This window comes from Leptidea sinapis, chromosome 12, assembly GCF_905404315.1.
Source record: "Leptidea sinapis chromosome 12, ilLepSina1.1, whole genome shotgun sequence".
In the NCBI taxonomy this organism is placed as follows: domain Eukaryota; kingdom Metazoa; phylum Arthropoda; class Insecta; order Lepidoptera; family Pieridae; genus Leptidea; species Leptidea sinapis.
In genome coordinates, this window is record NC_066276.1 from 14,630,288 (window position 1) to 14,640,226 (window position 9,939).

At 33.4% G+C, this 9,939-nt stretch overlaps 1 protein-coding gene across 2 annotated transcripts; it reads right to left on the reverse strand.

Moving 5' to 3' along the window:
• Window positions 1-2,755: 2,755 nt before the first annotated feature.
• Window positions 2,756-5,841, reverse strand: LOC126967109 (uncharacterized protein DDB_G0287625-like). 2 transcript variants are annotated; one of them, XM_050811527.1, is made up of 3 exons: window positions 5,635-5,841; window positions 3,676-3,881; window positions 2,756-3,087 (listed from the first exon to the last, which is right to left on the reverse strand). In XM_050811527.1, exons 1-3 carry the CDS (start codon window positions 5,763-5,765, stop codon window positions 2,777-2,779), a joined length of 648 nt encoding a protein of 215 aa, XP_050667484.1. In that variant the 5' UTR covers window positions 5,766-5,841; the 3' UTR covers window positions 2,756-2,776. The 2 variants fall into 2 exon arrangements, with proteins under 2 accessions (XP_050667484.1, XP_050667483.1); XM_050811526.1 differs by having other exon boundaries at window positions 3,676-3,884.
• Window positions 5,842-9,939: the final 4,098 nt, after the last annotated feature.

The window sequence follows — 9,939 nt, forward strand, 5'->3', positions numbered from 1 at the left end:
TACGGATGATCCGTCACCATCAAACTTTCTATACCTACTCAAATCAGTAATTCAGTAGCAATTTGAAATAAGATTCAATAAGATATTATTATCGTATTTTGATACTTGAATCAGAAATCTCTAAAAGATTCGATACCTAGCTGCTGCTCAACCTTCCACATATATATTATTTTATCTAATAGCAGACAGTAATTAGGCATAGACATAAGATACAAATTATTGATTGAACAATAGATATTGATTAATAATTTTGGGTTATATTTTTCATTTACGTATAACTTTTTTCTCCTTTTTTTACACTTATGATTTGCTTTTTTATTAGTTTTATTACGTTCTACAGTTATTAATAAGTTTCCATGATGTACTCCAATTATTTCAGTGGGTCACAAAATACATGCATTCTCGCTATCCTCCGTTAAACTAATTGATTTCAGAAAGATTAAAGACGCAATATTATCTCTATATTATATATATCTACTAACTGATGCCCGCAACTTCGTCCGCGTAGATAAAGGGTTTTTTAAAATAATAAGCAAGTTTGGAATTGAAGATTATCTCACGTCCTATTCCAGTTCCGGTTCCCGGTATCGCTCCCGTTCCCAACATATTATATGAATCTTATTTCGAGGAAGATTGCTATGGAAAACTGAGCCTACTATTGGTATAGTTATAGCTCATCGACGTTAAATTCAGTTTTTCACAAATCCCGCGGGAGCCATGGATTTTTCCTGGATAAAATGTAGGCTATGTCTTTCCCCAAGCTGTAGTCTATCGCTTTATCAAATTTCATCAAAATTGGATATATAATATATACTCGTATTAACTTTCTATTACTTATAGTATTGTCTATCACTATTATATATGATTGCAATATTGGGGGGAGTTTCTTGCAATGTATATTCTGTTTCCAAGGCACATAAAGTGCTTTGAATTTTATTAAAAATTATTCAAAAGGAATAAAAAAAAATTTGAAAATTAATTCCCTTATTCCTGCAAATATCCGGTATATTCCATTAAACACAATATTAGAACTTTAAACGTTAATAAAGTGAAAAAATTCAATACGTTGCGGGTGCAAAAGGATGTTGTTATGTTTGGGATGAAATAGCCTGACCATTGCTAATGTGAGCGCAGGATACCGCATAGTCCTAATACTTAAGAAATAGGATATTATACCACCCCTTTTCCTGAAAATTTAATTTAAGTAAGCTCCATCTGAGCAAACTTAGTCCCTATGTGTAAGCCCCGATTTTAACACCTCAAAGGAAGTGGCAATCAATGGATAAGTACACATATATCACTACATAACATAAGACAAAGTCTTCCGCCGCGTCTGTCTGTCTGTTCGCGATAAACTCAAAAATTACTGCACTGATTTTCATGCTCATTTCACCAATGGATAGCGTAGTTCTCGAGGAAGGTTTTATATATAATTTGTTGATTTTGTAAACATATTTATATAAATTAACGATATTTATTGGAGTTGTCGAAAAAATGAAGCAGTCTGAGAGTTTTAACATGAAACCTTTGAGATATAAAAAAATAATGTATTATGGAATTGTGTACCTTATATAGGTCTACGGAAAAGTCTGAGATGGCATATGTCTATCTCTTACTGATAACATACCATAACAATTTTAAAACTTTAAAAAATTGGCAAAGCTGTTTACACAAATACGATAATAATTTTTTATCATTTTATTACTACATATTGTAAAATCATTCAAAAATGTATTTCCAATGGCTTTACACTAATTATTCTCGAATACTTGCATCATTTTTGTCCATCGACAGGACTACGTCTATCGGGTCAGCTAGTTTTTATATATAATAATTGATCCACTAAAACCACAAACATTGAATAATATTGTAGTAACTGGCCTCGCTCACTAAACCAATGCCATTACGGTTATTTTGCCATCAGAAGAATTAGTAACGCGTAATCTTGGATTACTTGCGCTTAGATGCATACAGTCTGTTAGCATGATAGAAGTCTATCTTGCTTCCAATAATATTCATGAGCGCGTAAGAAAATATTAATATGAAACATCGAGAATATTATTGGTACCAGTAGAAAGCTAAATGTAAACGCAGCATAAGCGCTAGATATTCTTTGTTCCTTTTGATTTCTGGATTCAGAATTGCTTCAAATATTGTATGAATCTGTTAGAGCGCTTTGAATAGATTCTTGCGCCGCTGAATATTTTAAATTTACATATTTGACAATTTTATCTTTCACATTGCAGCAACCAAGCAGATATTTAAAAAGCGTATTGATAATAATGGCTTGGTCAATACCGTGCTGAAATAATCTTTTATCATAACGTTAGTTTACTTTACCAATGGGGGGTTCCTTTGCACAGGATGCCGGCTAGATTATGGGTACCACAACGGCGCCTATTTCTGCCGTGAAGCAGTAATGTGTAAACATTACTGTGTTTTTGTCTGAAGGGCGCCGCAGCTAGTGGAAATCCTGGGCAAGACAAGACTTAACAACTTATGTCGCAAGGTGACGAACGCAATTGTAGTGCCGCTCAGAATTTGAGTGCTTTTCAAGAATCCTGAGCGGCACTGCATTGTAATGGGCATGGCGTATTAATAACAATCAGCTGAACTCTGCCATTAAAAAACATGTCACTAAATATGGAGTCCCTGTTTACAAAACTATTTGATGCTGATACATAGACTATCATTGTCAGACCAACCTATTGTATCGCGCAGGATTCACTACTTACTACTGACACAAAGTAACCAACGCTAAAAATCAATATAATTACTACACTGCTTGTATAAAACCTAACTTCTTATAAAAAATCAACTCCCATCGCTTGAGTTTTGCGATCGGTGCGTCTCTGTCAATCTTTTTGCTATGCTTGTACTTCCTGAAGAAGTGCCCGTCGACTTTGATCCTCTGATCGCAGTTCTCCCTGGAGTCTGGCACTTCGTCCACGTCAGTAGCCGCATGTGAACGTGGGTAGAACAACCATCGCTTGGACCCGAGGCCATCACGTTTCAGAATATCTTGCACCCTGTCCAGGCGTTTCTTGGTCGACAAATATTTGGTGGTGCTTTTCTTGTGGCTACTTGCTGAAATAAACGAAAGTTCATAAACCAATTCAAAAATATAATATGAAATCAATATTTAAATTTAATTTCAAAGCCAAAATTATTTATTCAATAAAGAACATAAAATGACACTGTGTAATGTTTTAGTATTTAATTTACCATCTACCATTAATTCGGAGAAGCTTTAAGAGTAAACGTTGAGGAGGCAAGAATTTCGTTGCCACTAAAGAAAAAAACTTTCAACAGCTTTTTAATTCGACTAATCGATTCAAATTAAAATGACTCATTCCAACCTTAGAATCTTCCCTTACATATAACTTTTTATTTATTTTTAAACATTGATTTTATTTGAGGAATAATTTGTAAGAACTATGTTTGAAAATAACTGAGGTTCTGAATTTAAGCAGTGTAAAAGAATAACCCCTATAATAACTGTTTGTAAAAGAGATCTTTTAGAAAGTATTATAAATCTAACTTAAAAGTACAGTAATTGTATGACTGTATGTTGCTGCCATCGATACAACATGCCTATTCATTTACCAATAACCTACCTCATATTTGCATTTGGAGCATGTTCATCCTTTCGCTATCATGAAGAAGTGTACTTACTTTTTAAATATAAGATGCGAAAAGCATCCAAGAAGCTTGGTTCTCTTCTTTTGAGCTCTCGGGTGGTAGCTGAGTGACTTCGACTGTGACTGTGAGACCGTGACCGTGAATGGGAGACTGACCGCGACCGTGACTGTGATCGATCTGATTGTGACGTTCTGCTCCTTGATCTTTTATCTCTTCTAGCCGTGCGTGTTTTTGAGCGGCTTCTGAGTAATTTACAATAAATTAAGTACTGCTTTTCAAAATATAATTCTACAATATGTTAAAATTTATATATACAGAAACTTACAATAAATTATTAAAACTCTCGAGAGACTTTATTTACTTATTTATTTATACGGCTTTACTCACGTTGTATCGGTTTCTCACAAACTGCTGGAAGCCATAGAAATCGATTGTCGACTTAATTTTAATAGAGATAAGGGTTGGACTCTGCCACCTACATGGAAACCAGTGTTATAAAACGCATCTCGCAATGAGACCCATAGTGCCGATGATCACGTAGTGAATACATAGTGAGTGACACCGTGCTCGTTATCTCTACCGGCGCAAAACGTACCCCCCGCCCTGTCCAGCCGCGCATTACGAGCACAAGTCCGCAGTAAGAGACAGCACGTCATTGCTCACCCACTAGACTCACCCTGATGAAGAACCTCCGAATGTTCCGAAACTAGTCGGTACCCACACCGATAAAACGTGATTTAAGCCGTATTAATAAATAAGAAACGAACATTATATAACAGAAATTATATAAGATTGAAGTATAACAAGTTTGGGGTTGAATCAGTCAAATCCGTGCATATGCAATGCCTCCTTTATGTGGTCAGCTACATAATATGTTGCTAAGAATAACCATGAGGTCCAAATTTGAGTCCTCCAATCTGGTACTACGTAGGTTTTTAAGGCACTCCGTTTTAATCGTAGCAGAAGTTTAAATATTATTATTATTAAATTTGGCTAGAAGCCTAATTAGCAATGCATTGTTGAAGATGGACAGCCAGACAAAAAAATGCCTATTCTGGAGATTAAACATTTTTTTCCAACAATGGCGAGTAGTTTTTTTAATATGAACTTCCGTACAACCTCTTATAATCTATGCATTCCAATAATATGACAGCAAAAAGCTGGTTTTATTCTCAGTTCTTAACTGACGTTTGTTCTTTTCTCATATTATATATATTTTATCCTTAGCGACTCTTCGTAACCATTTCGTAACCCACTCCCACTCAACACCTTAACGTGGAGAGGATGCCTGAAAAACAGCGCTGCATGGAAACATAAATCGATTATTCCATGACAGGTGAAACTGAGTCTTTGCCTTTTGCCTATTGTTTCATCGCGTAGCCAAATTATTCATTTTATTTTCTTTTTTTACGTATCACACATGATATGGAGATAGAAATTAATTATTTATTGCAACGTGTCTAATTTTCCAGGATCCTGGAGTATTATTACCATTTCGCTGCAACTGGTAGGATTTAATTATAGTTGATCGATGTTATAACAACAACTCCTGTTTGCATTGAATTTTTTCCCCCCCGACCCACTAGCCACTCTACTACATAAATTAACTTAATAAAAATCCAATGTCCTGATGTTAGTGCCCAGTGAACTCCTAAGCTAATGAACGGTTTTTTATTGGGATTACTTCATGGCGTGAAGTTTAATCCAAATTGAGAGATAGGATAGTTTTTAAATCGTTTTGAGACCCATATTTTTTTTTTCCAATATTTATTTTATAGGAACATAATATTTTCAATTAGATAATTTAAAGACGCACGGTTTGACAGTTTTGCTGTGAAACAATTTCATTATAACAACAGGGAGAAAGCATATTTTACGAAATAATTCTTGATGTTATGAAATATTATTGATAAATTCATAAAATGCAGTATTTTATTTATTATGTACAGAACGTCTGTCGGGGCAGCTAGTAATAATTTTATGTAATACTACCTTTTGTTCGATTTATCCTCATGTATTGTGTTCAAGTCATAATAGTCTCCAAACCCATCCCCATGGTCAGGAAAATTATCTGCTTGTCTTGAATTAAACGCAGAAGGGTATGAGTAATTATATGCTTCCATTTTATATCATTACACTGTTTAAATTTTTTATGTAAAAATATTTTATGTTTTAATCCTTACTTCATTTGTATAGTGATGTCACTGTCAAATTTAATTTGTCATATATTATTTTTGAAAATGTCAAAGTGAGAAACAAGTGTTTATACTATATTTGATAATATAATATTGTTTTTAAGTAACAAACAGTTGTGGTTTGTATAGAAGTCCACCTCCTACCTTCGGCATTCATCACTAGATGTGAAATAATTGAAAAATATCAGTAGCCATTTGTGGTCATTTTTCAACAAATTATACTCAGGTACTTATACGAATTCTTGATCAGTTATGTTAAAAAAAAACAATAACACAAAAAACTTGGGGGACCTCAATTACTCATAGATTACTTAAATATATTATAATAGGTCAAAAAAATTTTTTTTTCCACATAGTAGGTGTATTCTGTGAATTGTACCATTTGTTTATGGCTGGTTTTTGATGACATTTAAAAGGATACAAAAATAAATACTGCTAAAACTTTGTGACGTTTATTTATTGAAGTGTCAGTAAAAGTAGCACAAAATTGATTTCAGAGCTTTGAATCCGGGAAACAAATGAAAAAAAATATGATAAAGTTAAGAAAATTAGCACTAACCTTCATAACTACCTTTTTTGGTCTCTTCAGAATTCTTTAGGCACACTGCCTAAAGTGCCTGTGTAAGGTTAACATCAAGAGAGGACTGTCAAGAGTACTTGTCGCGTTTTTTGATCTTCTTCGTCGACCCTCGAAGATTGGTTACGGTTGGTGACCTGGTGCAGTGATATGTTGACAGGTATATCCAGATGTTCGGATATCTGATCCGACCATCTCTTCGAACTTCCACGTCTCGGTTTTTTCCCCTCTACCTACCCCGTCACCATCAGACCAGTCTTTCGAGAGTATCTTCGCTTCTTCGAGCAATGTGCCCGAAATATAACAGGATTATTTGTAGGCAGACAGATCAGCTTGATCAGAAGTCCCAAAATTTCTAAAACAATTCGAATAAAGAAAAAATAGGCACTGGGAGAGTTTTGAGAAACTAAAAAATCACCTTATTGGGTTAAAATGATTTTATTAAATTTTTTCAATGTACCCTCCACCAGCCTCTGTACAAAGTATCATGCGTCTAAACAAGTGTTCGAAACAGTTTTTCTAGTTTCAGACACCTCTTCTACAACGATCTTAACCCCTGTGAGCGCATTTTCCGGTGACGAAAACTGGATCCCTTTCAGTGGTTTTTTTATTTTAGGGAATAAATAGAAGTCACACAGTGCTAGATCACCATTGTAATGAGGGTGACCCGTGACTTTGACCGGATGTAGTGTCCATGATATTTTAAGCGCTGAGTTCGCGGGCACGCTTTCTGTGTGGCCTGGTACTATAATAGTTATGACACAAAACCCTTCACACATAATATTGTCTAGCCTAATATTGGGCATATATGCCTATGGGTGCCAGACAGTGATATATATATACGTGTTGTACATATGAAAAATATATCTTGAGTTTAAATATTACAAAATACGAGAAAAGCGAAAGAGAGTTGGTGACCGTATATAAACCGTCGAAATTTACGTACTATGAATTCGAAAACCGAAAACACATTGTTGGGCGAGGATTGAACCGGGGTCTCCGTGGTGAGAGTCAACTGTTCAATCTATAGCTACCCACGCTTTATTATTTTAAAAAAGTTGAAAAAAAACCTTTTTAAACAATTCTTGAGTATACAACTTGCATATAAAACATACCTTTCAATCCACATAATTATCAAAAATAGTCACTAATTGATGTCATTGTACCTAATCCTGTCATTGATACACCAAAAGTAAGGACATTTATAAGCGTAACAAATATGCCGGCACCCAAATTTGTACATTAAATTTACATTTATAATTGATATCAAATTAATCTGAGATCAATTTAAACGAAAGAGGAAAAATCGAAGAGAAATTAAGAATCAATGATTGCTTAATGGTTCCCTCCATTAGAGGGTTTGAGATTCAGGAACGATTTTATGTGGGAAGGAAAATTTTTAACTATTCTTAAGTTTGTGTCAACGATGCCCAAACTACTGGAAATTATATTTTTGATTTTACCATTAAACATTAATATAAATTTCAAAGAACTTGCAGAAACTATATTTAAGATTAATGCCCCGTTATACCACATGCTACCTTTGACTGTCAAAATGAAAAAGAAAATGACGGTATTATACTTAATTAAACATTAACTTTAAGGATGCTTTGTGTAACTGGCGGTTTGAGTGTTCTTATTAGTTGTGATTTTAATTAGGTTTAATAAAGGTGATTATGATAATCTTAATAAAATTACAAAGAGAAATAACTAAGCTTTGCATAAGTACTTATTTTAATGAGGAGATGATAAAAATTTATATAAATCATTAATTGTTTTTTGTCATTTAAGAATTTCATAGATACCTTTGTGTTTAAAATGTGTTGAAAACAAATCTTATGTCTTTATAAAACTACGAAACAAAGTAATAAATAAATTTTATTACTTTATAGGATTAAATTCGTAGATATTTTTCCCATTGATTTTAATATCATACAATATGTCTGTTCCATTTGTTTTACATCCGATGAAGTCTACAGAGGTAAGACGGAATACGCTCTTTAACTTTGATTGAAGTAACGCGCTTTTCTCAATATTTTAATATTCAGGAAACTTTCAGCACATTTAAAATTCTTCTATACATTTAATTTCTCACTGCTTCTTATTATAAACATAAAATTATTTTAAAATGGTTTAAAACCTAGTTTCTATGGCGACAAAGAATCTCCGCAAATAATAAAAGACTGCTCGGGCAATAAACAAAACATTATTACATTCTTTTGCTAATAGATATGATAAATATTAATATGAGCTTATAAATAGAACACACTAGATTAAAAAAATTGCGCTTCAAAGTATTGTGCGTACAAAGCATACATGTCAGAAGTGAAACTTCTTTGGCAAACTAATTTTTAAATCTCATTTATATTTATACTAATCTGTTCTCTAAATATATATATATATATATATGTTTTTGTCAATATTACAAATTATTAATTAATTTTATTAAATTAAAATTTAGAATAAATAATTTTTGAAATATCTTTATTTTATGCCAAATGAAAAGATAACTATAAAATTCTCAAATCACAAGTGCCAAATTAAAACGCCACATGTTATTTGTAAATATTAAAATATTCTAACCTTCAAGCGAATTAACATAAAAAAGTGTATATTAACAAAAAGATAACAAATATATTACTTAAAAGTGTGAAACTTAAGTGAAACTTCTTTGACCAACTAATTTTTAAATCTCATTTATATTTCTACTAATCTGTTCTAAAACTTAGAAAAGATATGTATCGGGCGTCGGATATTCATTTTTAAAGAGCAGTTTTATTACACAATATTTAACACATTTTTTTTACTAGGTACTTTTTAATTGACAATACAACGTTTGCTGGGTCAGCTAGTAAATAAATAAAAAAGATCTGCATTTACTGTAGTACAAGTCGTTATGCGATAGAATTGCCATCTAAAGTTCTAATATTTAACTACTAAACGAATACCTCAACCAATAGCGCGTATTTTTCTTGATATCCTTTTCTCTCTCGCTCTCTTCCAACTCTCGCTCCATGACTTTGTGCTTTTTTTTATGACAATATGGGACGAGACCACAGTACGTTCAGCGGATGGTAATTGATACGCCCTGCCCATTACAATGCAGTGACGCTCAGGATTCTTGAAAAACCCAAATATTCTGAGATTGACTTAAGATTAATAAGGTAAAGTGTCGTTTGTCCAGTAATTTCACTAGCTACGGCGCCCTTCAGACCGAAACACAGTAATGCTTACACATTACTTAGTCGCCATCCTGTGCAAAGGAGCCTCCCACTGGTAAGCCCACCGTAGCTTCATGCTACGTTCGCCCTTTCTCACTATCTCTCAATCAGTCTCAATCGCTCTCTCCCTCTTCTTGGACAAAAACGTCCCACATTTTCGTGTCACTAATATTATTATTATTGCATTTCAATCGTAAAGAATTACCCTCATGCGCTCAAAGAAGTTTCACTTCAAAAATTACTACGATCATTATTAACTACAACTATCGTCTTTTTTGATCTACAATACTATCTTGCAGATGTT